This window comes from Garra rufa, chromosome 14 (assembly GCF_049309525.1).
Source record: "Garra rufa chromosome 14, GarRuf1.0, whole genome shotgun sequence".
Classification (NCBI taxonomy): Eukaryota; Metazoa; Chordata; class Actinopteri; order Cypriniformes; family Cyprinidae; genus Garra; species Garra rufa.
This window is the reverse complement of record NC_133374.1, coordinates 16,375,364-16,401,394: the sequence shown is the minus strand read 5'-3', so window position 1 is coordinate 16,401,394 and position 26,031 is coordinate 16,375,364. Positions and strand designations below refer to the sequence as shown.

At 34.3% G+C, this 26,031-nt stretch overlaps 1 protein-coding gene across 1 annotated transcript in view; it reads left to right on the top strand.

Moving 5' to 3' along the window:
* LOC141285172 (nesprin-2) overlaps positions 1 to 24,505 on the top strand; it is a 95,432-nt gene extending 70,927 nt beyond the window's left edge. Inside the window, exons 4-13 of the mRNA XM_073818220.1 lie at positions 2,975 to 3,157; positions 5,862 to 5,999; positions 9,703 to 9,897; positions 12,670 to 12,895; positions 13,350 to 13,456; positions 15,427 to 15,478; positions 15,840 to 16,000; positions 19,719 to 19,910; positions 20,208 to 20,272; positions 22,966 to 24,505. Coding sequence (XP_073674321.1) covers positions 2,975 to 3,157; positions 5,862 to 5,999; positions 9,703 to 9,897; positions 12,670 to 12,895; positions 13,350 to 13,456; positions 15,427 to 15,478; positions 15,840 to 16,000; positions 19,719 to 19,910; positions 20,208 to 20,272; positions 22,966 to 23,212 — 1,566 coding nt within the window. The 3' untranslated portion in view covers positions 23,213 to 24,505. The remainder of the gene's footprint in view (positions 1 to 2,974; positions 3,158 to 5,861; positions 6,000 to 9,702; positions 9,898 to 12,669; positions 12,896 to 13,349; positions 13,457 to 15,426; positions 15,479 to 15,839; positions 16,001 to 19,718; positions 19,911 to 20,207; positions 20,273 to 22,965) is intronic.
* The last annotated feature ends 1,526 nt before the right edge of the window (positions 24,506 to 26,031 follow it).

Here is a 26,031-nt window from a genome sequence, read left to right as displayed (position 1 = left end):
ATTTGATGCATTTCAAAGCATATTCCAAAAAAAACCTCAGTGTAGACTTGTTAGAGTAGACATCTTGATCAGTATTTAAAAACAAAATTAAATATTTTTTTTAGAGTTGAAAGTATTATTTATTTATTTATTTATTTATTTATTTATTTTACAAATTATTAATTATAGACCAATTACCTGTTTGTAAACACCCGGGATGCGCGCGCATCTTTCTTTGCAGAAAACCCGGAAGACATAGCGGTTACGGATAGGAAATCACACGTATACAGTAAAAAACAGTTTGATTCTAAAAGATTATAGATTATTTTGATTAGATGTTATTTTAAAAATGTTTACGGCATATTACAACAGCTTGTCACCCAACGATAAGAACAGTTATTCAACGAAATTAACGTTAGTGAGTGGGATACGTCTGACAGATCCGTTTGCCATACCACCTTGCCAATGGGTAAACGATGAAACGAAATGGCCAAGAATCCAGTGGCCTGAAATATATAATTACCTCATCGACACTCCAAGTGTATATACCCGGGAGAAGTTAAAAGCGTATGAGTCTCTTGATGCGTACAACTTTGTTCTGTGTGGTCATGTCCAAGACATACAGTTATTTCACACTGGGTTGATTAGGAAAAGACAGAAGGGACGAAGTCGGGACTATTGAAGTCCATGGATACCTCTCCTGTACAATAAGTGTATTCTAACGTTAGTGATTGACAGTACGATAGTTTGCTATAACTTATTAGCCAAGTTCTAACATTACTAGCCAAGCTTACGAGACTAGCCGTGTTTTATTGTTAACTCATTATTTACCTATATGTGACCCTGGACCACAAAACCAGTCTTAAGTCGCTGGGGTATATTTGTAGCAATAGCCAAAAATACATTGCATGGGTCAAAATTTTTGATTTTTCTTTTATGCCAAAAATCATTAAGAAATTAAGTAAAGTTCATGTTCCATGAAGATTTTTTGTAAAATTCCTACTGTAAACATATCAAAATGTAATTTTTGATTTGTAATATGCATTGTTAAGAACCTAATTTGGACAACTTTAAAGGTGATTTTCTCAGTCTTTTAGATTTTTTTGCATCCTCAGATTTCTGATTTCAAATAGATGTATCTCAGTCAAATATTGTCCTATCCTAACAAACCATACATCAGTAGAAAGCTTATTTATTGAGCTTTCATATGATGTATAAATCTCAGTTTTGTCAAATTTAACCTTATGACTGGTTTTGTGGTCCAGGGTCACATATTTTGCTGCTGTAAGCCAAACCGAGTGATGTGTCTGATTTAGCATTACTTACCTGGCTTTCTGGCTTAAGAACAAAGTTGTTGTTTCATCATTTACCCATTGGCAAGGCGGTATGGCAAACGGATCTGTCAGACGTATCCCACTCACTAACGTTAATTTCGTTGAATAACTGTTCTTATCAAGCTGTTGTAATATGCGGTAAACATTTTTAAAATAACATCTTATCAAAATAAAATATAATCTTTTAGAATCTAACTGTTTTGTATCGTATCCGTGTAATTTCCTATCCGTAAACGCTATGTCTCCCGGGTTTTCTGCAACCAAGATGCGCGCGCATCCCGGATGTTAACAAACAGATAATTGGTCTATTAGTTCAAAAATATAAGTTTTTGGGAGTCACATGATGTTTTACAACCTGAACAAACCATAAAAAAAGTTATCAAATATTTAGTAAAACACTAATGTAAAAAATAAAAATAAAAAAATATAACATTGTAAACAAGTTAAAACTTAATAACATTTTTAAGTTATACAAGTGTTCAAGTGATTTGGATGTATACATAGCATTTTAATGTGTACCAAAAATTGTGTTGTTGGTGGTGGTGGTAGTAGTAGTAGTTATTTAGTGCTGTCAAATGATTAATTGCATCCAAAATAAATGTTTTTGTTTACATATGTGTGTGTATTATGTAAAATAAAAAAAATATTTACATGTATTTATATCTATATATTTTTGGATGCAAAAAGGTAAAATATTTGAAAAAAAAAAAACTATTTGAAAATCTAGAATCTGAAGGTGCAAAAAGTTGAGAATATTCCCTTTTAAAGTTGTCCAAATGTTTTTTTTTATTGCCAACAAATATACTATTAACAGGTGATACATCAAAGGTCAACAAAACATACACTGAAGTTCTTAGCAATGCATATTGATTTTTGGCATAAAAGTAAAATAGATAAATTTGACCCATAAAATGTATTTTTGGCTATTGCTGCAAATATACCCGTGCTACTTAAGACTGGTTTTGAGGTCCAGGGTCACAAATCTTATTGAAATAAGGCTTTTAGGTAGTTGTAACAATTTTGGTCAACAACCAAAGTAATTTAAAAAAAATCATTAAAAAAAATTAAATTATTACCAATTTAATGCTGTTACAAAAATATTCACTTGCTATGCTGAGGCCTAGAAATGCAGTAGGTCTAAAGCTACAAGTCTGCCCATATTCTAGTTTAAATCTGAGGATGATAACTCTAAAACGGAGTTGCCAAAAGACAAATTGCCTCCAAACTCTGGCAGTTGTGTTATATAAGATGAGAGCAAGACAATCTCCAATTAGTCATTACAGGTGTCTGTTGCCGAGTGGATGCCAGCCAGGGTCTTGATGCTTTCTACAATGAAAGTGTAATCAACGACACATAGACACACTTACAAACGCGCAGACAGCGCATTTACTCAGACTGTCTAGAAGCCCGGGACCCGTGCCAGTGAAGATAAATGACACCAAATGGTCGTCAAACTCCTTGGCTCTCCTCCTAAGCACCATTGCGCCTCCCTCCGTCTTAACCCCTCACACTAATTTCTTAAAATAACCCGCTTTAGCTAATTAGAGAACCGGTGGGATGTATTTTTTTTTTTACCTTCCGGTGGTTACTTTTAGAGTTTAGAATGGTGTTATCTCTTGGTTAATCACTTGAACTCACTGTTTGTTTTCGTCTTCTTCCAGAACTTGCGTGCTGAGGCCAGGATACGTTTAATCCAGCTGGACGGACTGACCCAGAGGAGTCGAACTCTGGTCGGCCTGTTCAGGGGTGCTATGGGCGCACGACTCGTAGAAATGACGAAAGACTGCGGACAACGTTGGGATCAGCTCACCAACACTCTGGAGACTGTGTGCCGCAGGTTGAAGGTATATAAAAGACACTCAAACTGCTCAAAGGTGTCATCTTTTAACCCTCTGGTGCTGTTCAGTCATTTTTTTACTACAATGAAATACTACAATACATGCAAAATGTTTTGCCACTTGCTATGTGAACACACACACACACAAAATATCATTGACATGATTTAAAAAGGATAGATGGCCCTGAAAAAAATAGTGTACTTTTCCTTGTCAAAAAGGACCGCATATGGGAAGTGAATTGGTACTGCGACCAAACAAAACCTTACTAAAAGCTTTTTTTTTTTTTTTTGGAGATACAGTTGAAGTCAAAAGTTTACATGCACCATGCAGAATCTGCTAAATGTGAATTATTTTACCAAAATAAGAGGGATCAAATAAAATGCATGTTATTTTTTTTTTTATTTCGTACTGACCTGAATAAGATATTTCACCTAAAAGATGTTTACGTATAGTCCACATAAGAAAATAATAGTTCTAATAGTTTTTTTTAGTGATAGTTGTTTACAAGTTCCTTGTTTGTCCTTAACAGTTAAACTGCCCTCTGTTCTTCAGAAAAATCCTTCAGCTCCCACAAATTCTTTGGGTTTTCAGCATTTTTGTGTATTTGAACCCTTAAGAATCCATCTTTTCACACTGAGGACAACTGAGGGACTCATATGCAACTATTACAGAAGGTTCAAACACTCACTGATGCTTCAGAAGAAAAAACAATGCATTACAAGCAGGGGGTGTAAACTTTGTCAATTTAAGATCAGGGAAGATCAACTTATTTTGTCGTCTGGGGTACATATAAATATCTTCTGTAGCTTCTGAAGGGCAGTACTAAATGAAACAAATATGATATTTAGGCAAAATAAGAAAAATGTACACATTTTCATTCTGTTCAAAAGTTTACACCCCCTGGCTCTTAATGCATCGTTTTTCTTCCGAAGCATCAATGAGCATTTGAACCTTCTGTAATAGTTGCATATGAGTCCCTCAGTGTGAAAAGATGGATCTTAAAAGCATACAGTCATTGATGGAAATGGTTAAAATACACACAAATGCTGAAAAACCAAAGAATTTGGATTTTTCTGAAGAACAGCGGGCAGTTTAACTGTTCAGAACAAGCAAGGAACTCGTGAACAATTATCACTAAACAAAAAAACAGCTGTGGATCATTCAGGTAACAACACAATTGTATGTAAACTTTTGAACAGGATCATTTTTATAAATTCACCTATTATTTTCTCTTATAGACTATATGTAAGCGTCTTCTATGTGACATCTTATTCAGGTCAGTGCTAAAACATGCATTTCTAAATTGCCTAATGTCAGAGTTTTGCATGTATTTGCACTGCTTTGGCAGTTCTCTGTAGATCCCGCCTTCTCATATGCCATTATTGGTTGATCATGTACAATGTTTGCACACTATTGGTCAAACTACTTTTCAGTAATTACCTTCAGTAAGTATGAAAACAATGAGAAAACGAAGCCAAACCATACATTTCTAACTGAAATATCTGGGGTATAAAAGAGGATGTATGGTCACCCTACGACCTACTGAAGTACTAAAATCTGTTTTGTACTTTTGTAATATATTCACAACCACCAAAAACACCAAAAGGTATTAATGAAAAAGCCACATGATGAATCAAAGCTCATCACAAGTAGCTTTTCCACAAGCTGAGGTAAGTATTTGTATTTGTGTGTCACGATGCGTCATCAATCGGTCATTCTGAATGTAAACAGAACCACTGAGCTGAACAAAACTTATAGTTTGCTGATTACTGCTGCTGAAAATGGTCAATTATTGTCATATTCTGGGCTGTACTAATCGGTCGTACCAGGAAAAAAAGTAAAAGAGTATTAAGGACTTGCGTTAGTTATAACAAATCAAGGAAAAGAGGGAAAAAAAACTGTCTGATGAACAAAAAGCGTTTATGGTTGGCCAAAGTGGACCAGGATTTCCAGGGCAAGAACATTGATAACATTTGTGTTCTTAGCATTTTCGGTCAGGTAGGCGAAATATTAGGCTAATATCTCTCTAAAAAAATACTGCTTGTATGTATCGTTACCACCTATTAACTTTAGTTTGTCAAAATATTCCTTCTCTATATGATTTAGCAGCTTCCACACATTTTTTTTCCATGGTTTAGACCGCATAAATTAGCAGAAAAACGTATTCAGTAGTACATTAACCATGCAATCCATGCTGTTGTTTACAGTACATCCGAGTATCGCCAATATGGCCGCACATCTGTGTAACTGACCGAAAATATATACATGAATAGACTGTGTACAAATGCTTTTGCTTCTCAAAACGTTTTTTTTTTTTTCAGAGCTGAAAACCACAAAAAGCTTGTTTTTAAAAGATGTTTTCGTTGCTACTTTCTCTCTTGTCCCTTTCCTGCCTTCATTTTAATCCCATAAACTCTTTATCCACACAGCCTTCTGCTCTGCCCGTGTTCATCTTACATAATTCTGTCCTTGCAAGCCGCAGTGACCCCTGTGCACTGTTGGTCTGTGCTCGACTGCACTGCATATGCCCCCCTTAGCATGGGCTTCTGTGTTTTGTTTATACCATTTCCGCTCCCTGTCTGCCACATTGACGTCCCTGTTGTGATTTTGATGTGTCTCCCTGTCAGTCTGCGTCTATGCTAAAAACAGCATCAGGGTGTAGACGGTCAGACAGAATCATGCTCTATCTGTCTGTGTGTGTGCGCAACAGCATTTCGTCTGCCAGCGGGAGGATTTTGAGAGGCAGAGGGAAGAGATGGCAGTGTGGCTCGCTGATATGGACCTCAGGCTGACTGAAGTGGAGCACTTCTCAGGCAAAGACACCTGCTCGAAGATGCACCAGCTTCAGGTACGTTCAGGGAACATTGATCGACGGATTTGTCCATGCAGCGTGGTTTATGGGTTACAAGTGCAGCTCTTTAACCCCGAGGCTGCAGATACAAATCTCAGAAAGGCCAAGTTGGGCCAGTCTCACGAAAACAAGTCCAAGTCAAAGTCACATTTCACCCAAATTTTAATATATTTAATATAAAATCCAGACTTTTTACCATAAATTATTACTTTTTGTGTGTTAATTTGTTCAAGTAATATGTTCAAGTTAACGATACAATTCAAGAATTAAGTGAATTTAATTAATTTCACTTTTTAAAAATAAAAAAAATACTGAATCAAGTTGTAGTGAAAGATGAATTCAATAAATTAATAAATGAAATAGCCAATGTGCTTTTTACAGTTTTGTCTTGCTTTTCAAAAAATAAAATCAATTACAAAACAACAATTTAAAAATGTATACTTAATACTGAACATTTTTAACATTCTAGTAGGCATTATAGCCTTCTAACAAAGCACAATTTAACTTTAAAATTAATAAGTTAGTAAAGTAATATTCTTTGGCCATTTTAAAGACCCCCTTCTTGAATCAGTCTTTTTTTTTTTTTACTTGAATAAATGAACAATACTTTGTTTTAGTAAAAAAAATACTGTACCAGGTTGTTGTTGTTGTCAAATATTAATTATTAAACTATTAAATATGTAGGTTTTTAATTCTATTTACGATTTGAAGATTTTACTTTCATTGTTAAATGTAAAGAATTAAATTAATTTTACTTTTATTTTTATAACTTATAATCTTTTATAATCTTTTAATAAAATAATCTTGTATCAATTTGTAGTGAGAAATTAATTATATATATATTATAATAATTATATATATATATATATATATATATATACACCACAGACACGCATACAATTTTAATATTTTACTTGAACATTTACAAAGTAATTATACATTAACGTTAACAATTAAAATCAAGAATTAGTTGAATGTTCTACATTTAATATTGCATCAAGTTATTGTAGTGAAATATTAATTCAAATAGTTCAATTTACTTTAACAAATGACATAATGTAATACATTAAAAGTTAGCAAATTAATTATTTTTACTTTTTGGTTTATAAAAAAATATATTGTATCATGTTGTAGTGAAAAATTAATTATAAATATGGTATATGTAGTTAAGAAAAAAACATATTAAATACATTTTTTTTTTTTTTTTTTTTTTTTTTAAGATTTATTTTTGACATTTTCGCCTTTATTGATAGGACAGATCAGCAGTGACAGGAAGCGAAGTGGGAGAGAGATAGGGGGCAGGATCGGGAAAGGTCCTCGAGTCGGGATTCGAACACGGGATGCCTGTATGTCAGCGCGCTGCCCACAAGGCTATCGGCGCCGACAAAAATATTAAATACATTTAACAAGTAATTTAATTTTACTGCATCAGCTTATGATACAATGTTATTTTTAATGTTTCATTTTTAAGAATTAATATTTGATAAATACGTTAATATTTTAATTAATTTTTAACATATTCATTTATAACTTAGATATATAGGCTAACTAATCAGTATTTTTATAGTACTTTATAATAATAATAATAATAATAATAATAATAATGTATGAATACTTTTTTGTATGTATTTATTTATTTATTTATACATAGTCATCATTACTGAAAAATTGCATTGCTGTTATAAAATGTATATAAGCTTTTATATATTAAACATTGTGACATTTTAATTGGGGTTTACCTATAGCAGGGCTATTTAATTCAATTTCTGGAGTTTAGTTCTAACTAGGGCTGGACCAGAATATTCGAATATTCGTTCGGTGGGTTGGCATTCGATTTTAAATTTTGAGATTCGAATATTCATTTTTTTTTCATACACCTTGCATCCCCCGCGAAACGGTTCTCATTCGCGCTTAAATGAATGAAGAAGATCAGACTGCTGCGCCACTAACACAGAAACAGCAAAAAAAAAAAAAAAAAAAGTGAGAGAGAGAGAGAGAAATTGAGTAATATTTAAGAGACACTATAAAGTACTGTCGGACCCACTTGAATGGTTGAAGCAAAACTAGGGCTGTGACTGTCGTAATTACAACCGCGCCTCTGCATTTAAATGCACGCAGTAAGCTGGCCGCAAAGCTCCAGCAAAAATAATTACCATGAATGTGTCGGGAAAAAGTAAAGAGATATTTGAATTATTTATTAATAAACTAGTATTTGACAAAAAGATGAAGTGGACGACCCTGATGCCATTTGCTCATTGGACTCGCCTTTAATACCTAAATGCATATGCATTAGGCCTATAGCTAAAGGAAGAGTTTTGTTTTCGATTTAAATTATTTTTTTTTATAGTTTCGGATGATATATTAGTCTTACCTTTATGAGCAAAAATGAAGTTTCACATAGCGCTGGCGGCTGCGCTTCATGTTCTGCAAAGCGTGCTTATATCTATGGGTTTTAATTGAAATCGTGATGACTTGGTCGTTACTTTAAAAAACAAAAACTTAAATTTAACAAATAAAAAGTGTTCCAAATATATTTCTAAATTAACTTTATAACCTAAGTAAACGAAAATAAATGTAATCACTTTGCTATTAAAAACAGCTGTGCAATGGAGAAGAGAAAGAGAAAACAGACCGGTTCCAGTCAGACTCGGGCCAGTAATTCTGATGAGCTGTCGGAGAAGGTCCGGGCGAAGTTTTAGTAATGTTTGCAACGAATGTTTGTTTAATAGCCGATTTAACATTCTTATTTAGGCTAGATTCATATTTAAATGTATTATTTATTTGACTTATTTTCGCGTTTTGTAGGCTGATTGTTCACTGACTGAAGTGCTCAAAAAACACGCAGGTTTGTTAATGTTTGGGCCTCATTTATTTTGGGTTTCAAAATAATATACTGAGCTATTTGTATTTTATATAGGCTTATATACACAAACATTATATATAATGTATATATATTTATGAATAAATAATTTAGATATGAATAATTTATATGTTAACACCGCGCCATTTTTTTCGTTCTTCTTTTTTAAACAGCCTACCCTTTACGGTGCCATAATTACTGTGATAATTTCTGATTTGGGAGTGATTTGTTTGTTAAAAAATGTTAGGCTACCTTATTAAAAGTAGGCTATTGCACTTAACAGACCTGTGTGTTTTGTATCACTAGCGCGGTGTCCGTTCATGAAGCATAAGCTCTGCCCGCGTGAGGCGCGCCGCATCCAACTAGCAATGATCTATTACAATTTATTAATTCTGAACGTGTGGTGTGTCCATATTACACCAAAATGCAACACTGCACTCCTTTGGGTCCACAGCAAAAATCGTTTGGATGTACTGTTCCCGACATAATAAAAATGCAAACAGAAAGGCATACAGAGATTCCTGCCTTTATTAGAGAGAAGAATATGTTCAGACCCTCCCACCGAAGCTTTGAATATTCGATGTTGATTACTACCGAAGCTTCGAAGCTCAAAAACTGGTATTCGGACCAGCCCTAGTTCTAACCCTAATCAAACACTTGCCTGTAATAGTCAAGTAATTCTGAAAACCTTGATTTATGTGGTTCTGATGCGTTTAATTAGGTTTGAAACTCTCTGGGTCATCTTTGGAATAAAATTGAATGGCCTTGACCTATAAAAGTAACATCAGGAAAAGATCTCACACATATGACTGATCATTTTTGTGTATTTTTGTCTTTCAGGGGTTTCAAGAGGCAGTTGGAGAAAGTGCGGGTCGACTAAACGATTTGCTCCAGCACGGAGAAGAGCTGATCCAAAGAAGCGAGCCGGCTGACGCCCAGGCCATCGAAAACCAACTACATGAGCTCCTGCTCCACTGTACCCGCGTCTTTCAGGGCCTGGGCCGTCTGCACACGCGCCTGCTCAGCATGAGACTGGTATAAATCCATGCATTTGCACAAATTAGTTCATTCCAGGTGGGAAGAATTTAAATTTAAAGCCTCAAACACTTCTCATAGTCTCTTCTGAACTGGCATCTAATTCAATTGCACAATTATATTGGAATAAAATCAAGGTGCGTATGATCATTTCAAGCCTGAATATTTGCTCACCAAGCAGCTGAGAGATTATATTTCTGCAGTGGTACTGTTACTTACAGCCAGTGTTTATGGTCAGTCCTCCATAGATCGGTATTATCACACACCATATGCACAATTGACTATGAAACCTCAAAGAGTCCCTGATATTCCCCTGATAGCGTTTTTGATAATTTAATTTGTGCCGTCACAAGTTTGCTTGCTCAGAGCAGGGCTGTTGCATTTTTCCGGAAAAAGTATCCCAAGGGAAAGCTACTCAGGCATCCGACTTCATACGTTCTGGCAGAAAAGTCATGAATACACCCCCTGAATAGCCTGAATGGTTGTTTTGTAGCCAAGCAGCCACTGTACAATACATGTACTGTCCATTTGAACAAGTTCCTTGTGTGGGCCTTTGTCTCTTTAGGTCCAAGTGGATCACGTAAAGACATGCTAAAAATGTAGCGTGCTTATGTTCTCTATGCTGTTGTCGGATATAGGACGTTTATAGAGTCCCACACCAGACGTCTCATAATGAATTGCCACAGCATATTTTCCATAGCTTAGATGAAACACACAATGTCTAATAATGTGTAGCTATTTTTTTCCACACCCCGATGAGTATGTTCTCAGAATTTTCATGGTTTTGTCGCACTTAAAAATGAGGAAATTGCATTTATAGATAATTGCATTATAGATTTAAGATGCTTAAATTTATAATCTTACTGTACCAGTCAAAACAGTACAGTAAAAAAAAAAAATAAAACCATAAAAATCTTAAAGAATTATCTTCTGCTCACCAAGCCTGCACTTATTTGATCTGAAATACAGCAAAAGCAGTAATATTGTGAATTATTTTTACTGTTTAAAATAACTGCTTTCTATTTGAATATATTTTAAAATGTAATTTTTTTTTCCTGTGATCAAAGCTAACCTTTTAGCAATATTACTCAAGTCTTCAATGTCACTTGATCTTTCAGAAATCATTCTAATTTGCTGGTTTGCTTATTAAATCAGCAAATTGTTGTTATTATTGTTGTTATTATTATCAATATTTAAAACAGTTGAGTACTTTTTTTTTTTTTTCAGAATTCTTTGAATAGAAAGATCCAAAGATCAGCATTTATCTTAAATAAAAAGCTTTTGTAACATTATAGAATATAGTCGGTATAATTATTAATTTTATTTTAGTTTTTTTACTTTTACTAATTAATACTCAAGGATGCTTTAAATTGATCAAAAGTGATTATAAAGACCTTTATAATGTTACAAAAGATTTTTATTTCAGATAGATGCTGTTCTTCTGAGCTTTCTATTCATCAAAGAAACCTGGAAAAGTTCTACTCGGCTGTTTTTAACATAACAATAATATTAATGTTTTTGAGCAGCAAATTAGAATATTAGAATGATTTCTGAAGGATCATGTGACTGGAGTAATGATGCTTAAATTTAGCTTTGAAATCACAGGAATAAATTGCATTTTAAAATATATTTAAATAGAAAACATTATTTTAAATGGTAAAAATATTTTAAAAATTTAGCTATTTTTGCTGTGCTTTGGATCAAATAAATGCAGGCTTGTTGAACAATAAAGACTTCTTTAAAAAAACACTACAAATCTTACTGTTCAAAAACTTTTGACTGGTAGTGTGTGTGTGTGTGTGTGTGTGTGTGTGTGTGTGTGTGTGCATGGATGCTTTCAATTGATCAACAAAATGTAAAAATTTTGGTAACAATTGGAGTCTTTACTATTTCAAATAAATGCTGTTATTTTAAATGTTTTATTAATCAAGGAATCCTGAAAAAATTGTCACAGTTTCGAAGAATATTAAGCAGCACAGCTGATTTCAACATTAATAATAATAATAATGAGGAATTTTAGATATTAGATAATAAATCAGCATATTAGAATTATTTCTGAAGGATCTTGTGAGTAATGATGCTTCAAATTTAGCTTTGATCACAGGAATAAATTAAAATTTAAAATATATTCAAATAGAAAGCAGTTATTTTAGGTTATAATAATTATGAAAATTCTGGGCCGAAACCGAACCTGAACATTCTGGATGCGCTTGGCCAAAAACGAATCCGAAAATGCTTTATATTAATTAATAAAATGGTAAATAATTATTACAAAGTATTTTTTTATTTTATGTAACTCAATAATTTGAATGATATTAAATAAAAAATAAAAAACTCAAACCATTAAAATAACCACACTCTTACGGAAAATAGCCCAATAAAATTGGAAAAAATATATTAAATACCAATCTTTATAACAGAATTAGATTTAACTTTATCTAATTATCCAAATAATTTATAGTCCTACAAAACTATTATTACAATTAGTGCTGTCAAATTAATTCATTGTGATTAATCATATCCAAAATAAAAGTTTGTGTACTGTGAATATTTATATGTATTTATATGTAGACAAACCTTTATTTTGGATTTGACAGCTCTGTTTACAATATTACAATATTGCAATATTACTGTATTTTTGATCAAATGCATCCTTTGAGAGCATAAGAGACTTCTTTAAAATATCCTTACATTCTTTCATTTAAATTAGTGCCTTTAAACTAAATTGTAATTCTTTGAGATGTTTAACTTACGTTTTATGTGCTATGGCAGGTTTTTGAAGAGGACTGGGCTCTGTGTACTCCTGACTCTGGCTGTCCATCTGAGAGTATGCTGGAGGATGATTGTTTTATAGACCGCACCACAGCACCTCAGTCTCAGGCCTGTCTTCCTCAGTCCAGTCAAGATCACCTGGTTCTGGAGTGGGACCCCTCGGTGGACATTGGTGGTTCAATATCCCATGATGACACAGACTCGTCCTCCTTCAGTGCAGCTGCAGGTAGGGATTGCCTATTACATTTCTTTTGGTCCACATTTTGAAATCCAGCTAATGTAAATATTACATTGTAGTAATGTTGATTTATTTTTGTGTTTTGCTGTTCATCTATTATTGATGAATGTTAGAATATATTTCTGTCCTGAATTCACTTTCTACACATCATTTGAAGTGAATATTAAAATGAAGTAAAACTGGAGTGTTTTGCACTTAGTATGCATATTAACAACTTGTTTATGCTTTTGTGTGCATGTGGTGTGAATCACCGCAGGTGCTGCAGAGGCATTTATGCTTCATGTGTGAATTACAATTAGGCGATTATGTAATATTCACAACCCCAAATGAGGACTGATGAGTTTTCGGGGTTTTCTAGCCCCTGCAGTTCTTGTCTAAAACACAGAAATGTTAGCTTTTACCCATCAGGAGCATTAATTAACATCTTCTTTCATCTTCTCAGGTGTGCCTTGCACTGATGAACCAGCCAAATATCCTCGGAGGAGGAGAGTCTGCATGAGTCCTGTGGACTTGCAACCAGACAATGCTGCTGTCAGCGTCAAGCAGCCAGTAAGTCCATCTGACAGCTCAAACTTCATGCTATCCTTATTTACATCATGGACCGAGAAACCACAGCCAATGTTTTAATGTATAGTATAGCGTATTTGCATACATTTTCCATCCAGCAACGAAATGTAATTGAAATGCAAATGAGGTCTTTTTTGGGCCTCCAACTGAAAAATTCACAATGTGGTGTCTGTGTTTGTATGCGTGTATAGATGTGAGCACACGTGTGCCTGCACATGTTGTAGCATGCAGGGTATGTAACATGCAAATAGACGGTTACAGGTTTGTTAGTTGGTGTGTTTTTTTCTGTATTAAACACAGTTGGCGTCAAATTGAACTTTAACACAAATAGTGCACAAAAAGTGCATTAATGCAGGGGTTTTCAAATTAGAGTCCAGGACCCACAGGGGTCTGCAAGGGAATTTTATGGGGTAAAATGAAATATAATGAAAATAAAATAAAACATAAAATAAAATCTATAAAAAAATAACAAAATAAAATAAAATAAATTGGAAATAAAATAAATGAAAATAAACTGAACTAAAATGTAAATAAAAAAATGCATATAAACTAAAATGAAATGTAAATAAAATAAAATAGGTATATAACAAAATGAAAATTAAAATGTAAATAAAATAAATGAATATAAACTAAAAATGGAAATAAAATAACAAAAAAATACAATTTAAATAAAATAAAATGGATATAAAATAACATACAATAAAATGTAAATAAAATAAATGAATATAAACTAAAAATGAAAATAAAATAAATTGAAATAAAATAAAATAAAATTAAAATTAAAATAAAACGTATATAAAATAAATGAATATAAACTAAAAATGGTAATAAAATAACAAAAAAATACAATTTAAATAAAATAAAATAGATATAAAATAAAATACAATAAAATGTAAATAAAATAAATGAATATAAACTAAAAATGAAAATAAAATAAATTGAAATAAAATAAAATGAAAATAAAACGTATATAAAATAAATGAATATAAACTAAAATAAAAGGAAATAAAATAAATTTAAAAATTAAAAAATTTAATAAAAGAAATAGAAATAAAATAAATGGAAGTAAATAAATCTAACATTACTAACATTAAAACATAACAGTATTATAGTGAGTAGAAGAAAAAATGAATAAAATAAATGGAAATAAAACATAACATACAATACAAAAGAAAATGTAAATAAAATAAACTGATATGAAATAAAATAAAATAAAACAGATATAAAATAAAAATAAAAATGGAAATAAAATATAATATAATATAAAAATAAAATAAATGGAAATAAAGTAACATAAAATGGAAATAAAATAAATGGATATAAAATAAAATAATAGAAATGGAAAAAAATTAAATAAAAGAAATAGAAATAAAATAAAAAATGTAAGTAAATAAATCTAACATTACTAACATTAAAATATAACAGTACTATAGTGAGTAGAAGAAAAAATGAATAAAATAAATGGAAATAAAATAACAAAATGGAAATAAAATAAATGGATATAAAATAAAAGACAAGGAAATAAATCAAAATAAAGAAATTGAAACAATAGAAATAAAAGAAATGGAAGTAAATAAAATCTAACATTTAAAACAACAGTATTATAGTAAAAAGGTGAAGGAAAAAGAAACAATACAAAGAAAATGTTAAATCTCACAATAATATTTTGCTTATTTTTTATACTTATATATGATGTTACATTTTATGTATTTATTTACCTACTTTTATTTTTATTATTGTGTTTACATTTTTAGTTTAAATAAATAGCTGCCTTTAAAATTTGGGAAACCATGGCATCTTAAAGATTAAAAACCCTGCATGAAAGTACATTACTTTTAAAATAAGCACATCTTAATGCATAGAAGCCTTGATGCCTATAACTATGAATAACATGAATGTGTGTATTTCGGTAATGTAGGTGAATGCTGAAACGTATCTGCTGTGTTTTTCAGGGCATTAAGAAGAGCTTAGAGTATGCGGCCCCACCCCAGACGCCAGTGCCAGGTAAAGCCGTGCCTCCCGATTGGTCAGTGTAACTGGTGCCAGCCACTGAAGGCAGCGTCCCTCTCACAGCTTAATCACTCGATAATCATGGAAGAGCTGCTCTCAATTTGGCTTGTTTTCTAATATCCCTGAAAAATAGCCAAGAGCCATCAAAACCTCCATTTATGAGGTTCATGATGGGCAAATATCTCAAAACTTTTCAGCCTCACTCCATTCAAAGCAGCAACTAGTGCTTATATGCAGGAATTTATGGTATACATCTAGTCTAATCTAGTCAACCTCAGGATTTTTTTCATCTTGATTTGTTTGTGCCAAGAGACTTTGCTAATATCTGTTTTGCTTGTGCTTCTTGTGGATACAGACAGAGCTGGCAAGCCTCAGTACGCTGAACCATTTAAGACTTCCACACCTGAAAGTAGGTCTCCTGAGTGTATGACCTTTGACCCTGAGCGCATCAGCGCTTGGCTCGGCCAGGCGCATCAACATTGTTCTAAAGCCGTCCAGACGGAGCATGATCCACAGGTATATATATATAATATTATTATTATTATTATTATTATTATTATTATTATTATTATTATTATATTATTATTATTATTATTAATTTTTTTTTTTTTTTTTTTTTTTTTGTGTGTAATCACACAGTATACATGGTTTTTCCTCCAACCCAGGAATGTTGTCCGGGGCCCTATGATTATGGAGGCCTTACTAAGGTCCTATATTATACACTACCATTTAAAAAAATTGGGGCCAGAAAGAATTTTTGTTTGTTTAGAAGAAAGAAATTCATATAAATGCATTAAATTGATCGGAAGTGACTGACATATATAATGTTTTATGCATTAAACATTTTTATTTCAGTTCTAATGTAATGCTAAAATCTAATGCCTGCTAAAAATCCAGCTTTCCCATTACCGGAATTGATGATATTTTAAAGGACTTGTTCAGCCGAAAATGTGAATTCTGTCATTAATTACTCATACTCATGTCGTTCCAAACCCGTAAGACCTTTGTTCATCTTTAGAACACAAAGATATTTTTGATGAAATCTGAGAGCTTCTGTCTACCTGCATAGACAGAAATGCAACATTTAAGGCCCAGAAAGAGATACTTTATGTGCACAAATAAAACAAAAATAATGACTTTATTAACAAGTTCTTCTCTTTCGTGTCAGTCTGTGAGCTCTCAGATTTCATCAAAAATATCTTAGTTTGTGTTCTGAAGATGAATGAAGGTCTTATGGGTTTGGAACAACATAAAGGTAAGCAATTAATAACATTTTTGGGTGAACTATCCTTTTAAAATATAAAATATAACCATTTTAATTTTTGAATGGTAGTGTATATAAACCTTTAGGCTGCTCCGTGAGTAATGCTGCTCATTACGCTGTCTGTCAAAATGGTTTAATGGCTCTTGTAGATTGCTTTTGACATTAGTTTGATGTCAATATTATTGAATTTTTTGGATGCAAAGTAAGTGTGTTAATACCAGAGGTACATCAGTGTCACTTACTCAGCGGCAATAAATGACCAGCTGCTGCTGCTGCCCATGTGTTTAATGAATTACAGCTCATAAAATCATTAGACTTTCAACTAGATTTAGATGCCATTTATATAGCCATTAATTATATAAAATCATTGAACATTTCATCAATGGAACGGTCTCTCACTAAATGTCTAGATGGAAAATGAATTTATACTTTTCACGTGACTTTAGTTTTAGCTATCGATGTTGATAGATTCATATTCCGAAAGCCTGAGACTGCAAAATACACTGTTTTAAAGGGATAGTTCAGGCGAAAATGAAAATACCATCATTAATTACTCACCCACATGTCGTTCCAAATCTGTAAGACTTTTGTTCATCTTTGAAAAGCAAATGAAGATATTTTTGATGAAATCCGAGAGCTTTCTGACCCTGCATAGACAGTAATACAACTGACATGTTCAAGACCCAGAAAGGTAGTAAGGACATCGTCAAAATAGTCAATGTGACATCAGTTTTTCATTTATTTTTGGGTGAACTATCCCTTTGATTTATAGTTGAGGTCAAAAGTTTACATACACCTTGCAGAAACTGCAAAATGTTAATTATTTTACTAAAATAAGAGAGATCATACAAAATGTATGTTATTTTTTATTTAATACTGACCTGAATCAGATATTTCACATTAAAGACGTTTACACGTAGTCCACAAGAGAAAATAATAGTTGAACCCTGTTCAAAAGTTCACATTTGCTTGATTCTTAATACTGTGTTTTTTGGCCTGAACAGTTGAACTGCCCACTGTTCTTTAGAAAAATCCTTCAGGTCCCACAAATTCTTTGGGTTTTCAGCATTGTATTCAGCATGTGTTTTTGAACCCTTTCCGACAATGACTTTCCAACAATGTATGATTTTAAGATCCATCTTTTCACTCTGAGGACAACTGAGGGACTCATATGCAACTATTCCAGAAGGTTCAAATGCTGAAGGAAAAACGCATTAAGAGCCGGGGGTTGTAAATTTTTGAACAGAATGAAGATGTAGACATTTGTCTTATTTTACCTAGATATCATTTTTTTTTTTTCATTTAGTACTGCCTTTCAGAAGATACTTACATGTTTCCCAGAGGACAAAGTAAGTTAAATTTACCCTGATCTTCAAATTCAAAAAGTTCTCATCCCCCAGCTCTTAAATGCATTGTGTTTCCTTCTGGAGCATCAGAGAGCATTTGAACCTACTGTAATAGTTGCATATGAGTCCCTCAGTTGTCCTCAGTGTGAAAAGATGGATCTCAAAATCATACAGTCATTGTTGGAAAGGGTTCAAATACACAAAAATGCATTTGGAGGGAACTGAAGGATTTTTCTGAAGAACAGCAGGCAGTTTATCTGTTCAGGACAAACAAGGGACTCATGAACAACTATCACTAAACAAAAAACACAGCTGTGGATCATTCAAGTAACAACAGATTATTAAGAATCAAGTGTATGTAAGCTTTTGGACAGTCATTTTTATAAATTCAAGTATTTTCTCTTGTGGTCTGTATGTAAACATCTTTCATGTGAAATATCTTATTGAGGTCAAAACTAAAAAAATAATTCCTCTTATTTTGATAAAATAATTAACATTTTGCAGATTCTGCAAGGTGTATGTAAACTTTTGACCTCAACTGTATACTTTTTAAAAAAAAACCTGGAAATAAGGTTTTTAAATAGGAAAACATAATATAAATTATATTAAATCACAAAAATGCACTAGTGGGCTTTTGGGACCTCAGTTTACTGTATGTCCTTCAACACTGCACTGTATCTACAGTGTTCTTCATAACTTGCTGATTTTGTTCTGGATTGATTTCTGCTTCATCAGTGTACATATTTAGTACTGCAGTCATAAATGCAGAATGGATACTTGGTGCAATTGCGCATGGAGAAATTTTTGCCAAATCTCATTAAGACTAGACACTGCAGTCGCAGTCTGTGCACATTATAACAATCTCCACTCTGTTATAGTCATCATGAGGCTTTACCACCATTAATAAATGTCACATTGACTTGCTGAAGTCCTGTTTACAGCCTCAAAGTGCATATTCATAAATCCATCACGTTTATCAATATTTTGGTGGGTAAAAGCTTATTTTAGAGAATGTTTACAAAAAATATGAAGCAGATATTATTCAGCCATGCTAATTAAGCCATCTCAAATGACTCTGACTTAAAAAGCTCAATGGGGTTTTTTTTTCTGAGATGGAAGAGGGGCAATGTTGGTTTCTGGGAAAGAGAATCCTCTGCACTGATGCAAAGGCAGATTTGCCTGCCGAAGCCTTGGAAAAACTCGCCATTTCCATTTCAAAGAGCCTCTTGTAATTTCTCAGTGCTCATGGCTAATTGGCAGCTTTACAGGGATGGGGAAAAGACCTGCCGCTCTAACAGGCTCTATAATGGCTGCCGTAATTGTGGGCACAAACATAGGGAGAAACTGGCGCTGCGAAATGGCCAAGAGCGCCTGTGTAATGTGTCACACGGAAAGGTGGATGAGGCAGCGAATCTGTTGGTCCCATTAAAGGGCTCAAAGAATGAGAGCAAAACAGAGAACACAAAAAGACAGAGCCGCCTCGATCCTTATTAGTTAATGGAGCCCGTCTCTTTCGATTTACAAGCGCCTTTTGTAGCATAGCGAAGCTGTCACATGTAGTGAGAACTCTGCTGTCCACTTTTTGGCAATCGAAAGTGTTTGTTGCTTCTGTGAATCTTTATAGGCGCGCTCCAGTTTTTCATCTCTGCCATCCGGAGAGGAGGAGGAGGAGAAGGAGGGAGTTGAGTATCAAGAGAACGTGCTCCCCCAGAGACACCCCCACCCACAGCGAGCTCCGCACACGTGCTCCACCCCCCGCCCGTCCCCGTCATGTGACCTCCAGCATCACTCTTACCAACGTCACGAAGACCCACAGGTATATCTTGCTCGCACAGACACGTACGCCCCCTCTCCATAAACCTAAATGTGTGTTACAAACACCGTAACTGCTTTTTTGATCACCTGGGGTTTGCGAATTAAAGCCAGGCCTGTTAATGTGTAGCAAATGTAGCGCCTCGCATGATTTTTATGATGTGCTTTACACCTCTCGACACACCCCGCACATAATTGCAGTTGTAATGTGCTCCGGTGCCAAAGAACTGGTAAACAATAGAGTCCCTGCAGGGCTTTGTTAATCTCAAGCTATTATCGTCTTGTCCCTCTCTGTCACTAGAGGCAGCAGGAGAGACTTTGTTTCCCCGACTCTTTGGAGGACAACACCCGTGCAGAGTCGAGTCGGTGAGAAAGTGTTTATGCAGACTTCATTAAATTTAATAAATAATGCCAACCATAGTAAATCAAGCAGCTTATGTATGCACCTTGACTAATTTTTTTTCTGTGAACAGCTGGAAATATAGTCATTAGAAATGCATTAGCATTTACAAGTTTATTTTTTATACATAATTCATAACTTTATTCAACAAGGATGTATTAAGTTAATCGGAAGTGACAGTGAAAACATTCATAATGTCATTGTATTTTATTTTATTTTTTACAAAAATACTAAGCAGAACAACTGTTGTCATTGATAAAAAATAAGAAATGTTTTGATCAGCAAATCAGCATCTTAGAATGATTTCTGAAGGATTGTGACACTGAAGCCTGGAGTAATGATGCTTGAAATTCGGCTTTGAAATCAATTTACAATTGACTCCTGTGATGGCAAAGGTTTTGGAGAATCTGCAAAATAATTATTTTACCAAAATAAGATGGATCATGCAAAATGCATGGTATTTTTATTATTTAGTACTGACCTGAATAAAATATTTCACATAAAAGACATTTACATTTATTCCACAAGAGAAAATAATAAATGAATTTTATAAAAATGACCCCGTTCAAAAGTTTACATACGTTTACATACTATCAATTTTTATTGATAGTTGTTCATGTGTCCCTTGTTTGTCCTGAACAGATAAACTGCCTGCTGTTCTTCACAAATTCTTTGGTTTTTCAGCATTTTTGTCTATTTGAACCCTTTCCAACAATGACTGTATGATTTTAAGATCCATCTTTTCACACTGAGGACAACTGAGGGACTCATATGCAACTATTAAAGAAGGTTAAAACACTCACTGATGCTTCAGAAGGAAACCCAATGCATTTAAGAGCTGGGGGATGAGAACTTTTTGAATTTGAAGATCAGGGTAAATTTAACTTACTTTGTCCTCTGGGAAACATGTAAGTATCTTCTGTAGCTTCTGAAGGGCAGTACTAAATGAAAAAAATATGATATTTAGGCAAAATAAGAAAAATGTACACATCTTCATTCTGTTCAAAAGTTTTCACCCCTGGCTCTTAATTCATTGTTTTTCCTTCCGGAGCATCAGTGAGCGTTTGAACCTTCTGTAATAGTTGCAGATATGTCCCTCAGTTGTCCTTAGTGTGAAAATATGGATCTCAAAATCATACAGTGATTGTTGGAAAGGGTTCAAATACACAAAAATGCTGAAAAACCAAATAATCTGTGGGACCTGAAAGATTTTTCTGAAGAACAGCAGACAGTTTAATTGCTCAGGACAAACAATAGACAAACAATAAAAAATAAAAAAAACACAAGAAAAAACAAAGCTGTGGATCATTCAGGTAACAAAGTATTACGAATCAAGTGTATGTAAACTTTTGAACAGGGCCATTTTTATAAATTTTATAAACTATATGTAAACATATTTATTTGAAATATCTTATTCAGGTCAGTACTAAATAAAAAAAAATAACATGCATTTTGTATGATCCCTCTTATTTTGCAAAAACAATTAACATTTTGAAAGTTCTGCATGCATGTCTATGTAAACTTTTGACCTCAACTGTGTATTCAAATAGAAGGGTTATTTTAATAATATTTCACAATATTACGGTTTTTAAATGGAGAAGTCACTCAAAAATGAAAACTTCCTAATTTTTCTCATTATCGTGTTTGTCCAAACCTGACACATTTATTTGGAAACATTTTTTTTCTCCATACAAAGAAAGTTAATGGAGTTCACTATTGTTTTGTACAACATATTTAATGTTATACCGTCCTTCGGATGAGACGTTAAACCGAGGTCCTGACTCTCCGTGGTCACAAAAAATCCCATGGCACTTCTCGTAAAAGAGTAGGGGTGTAACCTCGGTGTCCTGGCCAAATTCCCTCCACTGGCCCTAGTCAATCATGGCCTCCTAATAATCCCCTTCCATTCAATTGGCTATATCACTCTCTCCTCTCCACCTGTAGCTGGTGTGTGGTGAGCGCACCGGCGCCATTGTCCTGTGGCTGCCGACGCATCATCCAAGTGGGTGCTGCACACTGGTGGTGGTTGAGGAGAGATCCCCCATATGATTGTAAAGCGCTTTGGGTGTACGGAAATACACAATGAAAGCGCTATACAAATGCATCATTCATTCATTCATACCCAAGATTCTTACCATTGAGCCAGTGATTTGGCAAGTGTCCAAAAAACGGTCTATTAGACTGCAAAAATGCAATGAGAATCATTTGACAAAGTGAAGTCATATGCTTCCCTGACCAGTGAGGCCAATTTTGTCTAAGAAATCAATTTAAATGGACTTAAACATGAAGCAAGGACACAGATATTTAAATGTTGCTTATTTTCACACACCGTTCTCAGTAGTTTTTCTTTAAGGTCAGGTCCTTGGCTTGCAGAAATGTTAACTTTTAAAGCAGATCTTCCTTACCAATGCATACCAAACTTAAATAGTGCAAATTACATTTGATTTATGCCAAGGATGTCCAATCCTGCTACTACCCTGTGAGGTTAAGCACCAATCCTAATTAAACACACCTGAAGCATCTAATCAAGGCCTTTTGGATTACTAGAAAATACCTCTGGGCCAGGTTGTAGCTAAACTCTTGTTTTTTGCCAACTATCATCATAACAGAGAAAATGTCTGTTACTTGGCCTTTTGTCATGATGTATTTCTGTTTCCAGTGACCTGTGTGGACCGAAGGCTTCCGCTGGCAGCTTATGGCGCATTGGCACCTGGTTTTTGAGGCCCCTAAGGTTTTTTAACGTGCGAAAGGCCTCAGCACCACTGCTGGTCCTCCTGTTTGCCCTCCTGCTTGCTGTGGTGATCTGGTCCCTCATCTCGCACAATAGCACCTCATGCCATCGGTCCAATACTATGACCCGCTCATTTCACTTGGCCCTACATTACAACGGACCCCCTCCCACCTGAGGACAAAAGCAGTAACAGCAGCACTTTAGTTACCGCACGTGGAATTGTTTTCAGGCTTTCACATGTGTTTTTTCAACATTTCTATGAAAGCATGTGTCACCTGAATACTGAGTTTTGCTCTATCCGTTGGTCATGGATTGTACAAGGCTGTCCTTAAGTGCTGTCCACAAGATTTAAATATGGTTGGACTCGGGGACATCGAAGCCTATGAGTGCAAACTAATATAACAAGTGCATTTAATTTTGCTCTGACATTAATTTTCTCACAATGTCAGAGTGAATCGTATACAACTGAAATGATTTGACAGCTCTGGAAGCATCTTTATTTAAAACGGCCTTGTCAAACATGTTTACTTGAATTTTTGACCGATTAAGCATTTTTTGGCTAACTAATTATTTATAGATTTGTTAGAGGCAAATTTGAAGAAAAGAAAAAAAGTAAAAAGCAGATGTTTATGAATGGAAAGTGTGTGTATGTGAGTGCTTGTTTTAAAGGGATACCCTGTTGAAAAAAACAGCTAATACCAGCCTAGGCTGGTTGGCTGGTCTTAGCTGGTTTAAGCTGAAAGTGGCTGGTTTTAGCTGGTCTCCCAGGCTGGTTTTAGCTGGTGGTTTCCCAGCCTGACCAGCCTGGCCAGGCTGGAAAAGTGGACAAAACCCCTCTAAAACCAGCCTGCCTTCCAGCTATGACCAGCTAAAACCAGCCAACCAGCCTAGGCTGGTTTTAGCTGTTTTTTTCACCAGGGTAGTTCACACAACAATGATAGTTCCGTCAATAATTACTCACCCTCATGTCGTTTCAAACCCATAAGACATTTGTTCATCTTTGAAACACAGATTAAGATATTTATGAAATCTGAGAGCTTTTTGACCCTGACTGTAACACAACTGACACGTTCGAAGCTCAGAAAGGTTGTAAGGACATCATTGAAATACTGCATGTGACACCAGTGGAAAAATCTCTTTTGGTCTTATGGGTTTGGAACGACATTAGGGTCATAATGACAGATTTTTCATTTTTTGGGTGTACTGTCCCTTTAGGATTTTGTTTGTTTAAAAAAAGTAAAAAAATTTGTAGTTGAAAACAATTTTGTACAGAGAGAGAATATATTTGAACATTTCATACTGTCACAATATGCAATATTCAATCAAGAACCATTGTATTGTATACTGTAATCACTAGATTGATTGCATCAATCCGATGAAGAAGTCACACAACTAAGCTTTAAAGCAAGTCCTTGTAATCATCAAGCATGGGTTTTGCACTGTTATTCACTTTTTATGACTTGTAAAATAAAAGAGATGAGTGAAAACAAGTGGTTGGCTGTGGATGGTGACATTGGAATGCGTGTAGAGCGACACGCCGTGTGATTCTCATTGGGGGGAAGCAGTCAGTGTCTTTCTCTGTGTATCTGGCTTGCTGGACATGCTGAAAGAGGTTTTTGTGCTGCTGCCAGAGACGAACACTCAAAAAGATTATGAAAGAATGTTTCAAATTCAATTAGCACACAAATGATCGTCGCTGGAAAAGTCTGCAGATGGCCTTTAAACCTCATCTCGATTCATTCAGAGCTCTTGGGAGTTGAACTACAGTCAGCGCTGCAGAAAATGAAGTGTTGTCTGCATGGGTAAGCAAGCCTGTCTTTGTTTGATGATGAGTTTATTTACTTGGCAAAAACACAGCCTCAAATTGAACCATATACCTCTGCGAGCCTAGGGCCTATAAACCGGAAGCAAATAAATTCTGGTATCCACCTGTGGTGGACATGAACAAACAGGGACGATTTCTGTGGCAATAAAACCTTTAGAGGAAATAGGCTTTTCTGAACTCTGCCAAGGTATTGAAGGTCAGTGCTGCTGTTACAATATCAGTAATTGCTGATATAAAAAGCATTTGGATTGGGTTGAAAAAGATCATGAGGAAATGTTTTTTATGAAAGGAGAGAAGACTGCTTTTTAATAAAACATGCATATGGAGTTATTTGGGCTGTGTAACTTGCATAATCTCGAACCAAATGTGGCTTTTTATTTTTTAATGAGTGTAAATGCAGTTTCATTTAGGCTTCTAACTCTTGCGCTTGCTGTCCTTTAAATGTGGCATTAGAAGTTGACAGGGCAGCTGTGTATCAGAAAATGCAAAAAATGTGAGTTGGGCCAACCTGACTCTGATTAGGCAGCATCACTAACTCAGTTTTGCAATGGTTACTTAGAGTTAATATGATGCCACTGACCACAACAGGCCTTGCTTATGTCAGGGGAATTGCCACACTTGAGAACAGAAAGAACATTTTGTTAGTGCACCATTCAGCTGAAATGTGAACGAATGTCCAGCAAATTGCATTCCAGTGCTTTTCATAATGTTAGTAACACCATTAACATTAATAATACTGTGAACACAACACCGCATTATTATATACAGTACAAACCAAAAGTTTGGACACACCTTCTCATTCAAAGAGTTTTCTTTATTTTCATGACTATGAAAATTGTAGATTTACACTGAAGACATTAAAACTATGAATTAACACATGTGGAATTATATTTAATTCTATAAAATATTTAATTCTATATATACTTCTGCACAACACAACTGATGGTCCCAACCCCATTTATAAAGCAAGAAATCCCACTTATTAAACCTGACAGGGCACACCTGTGAAGTGAAAACCATTTCAGGTGACTACCTCTTGAAGCTCATCAAGAGAATGCCAAAAGTGTGCAAAGCAGTAATCAAAGCAAAAGGTGGCTACTTTGAAGAACCTAGAATATGACATATTTTCAGTTGTTTCACACTTTTTTGTTATGTATATAATTCCACAT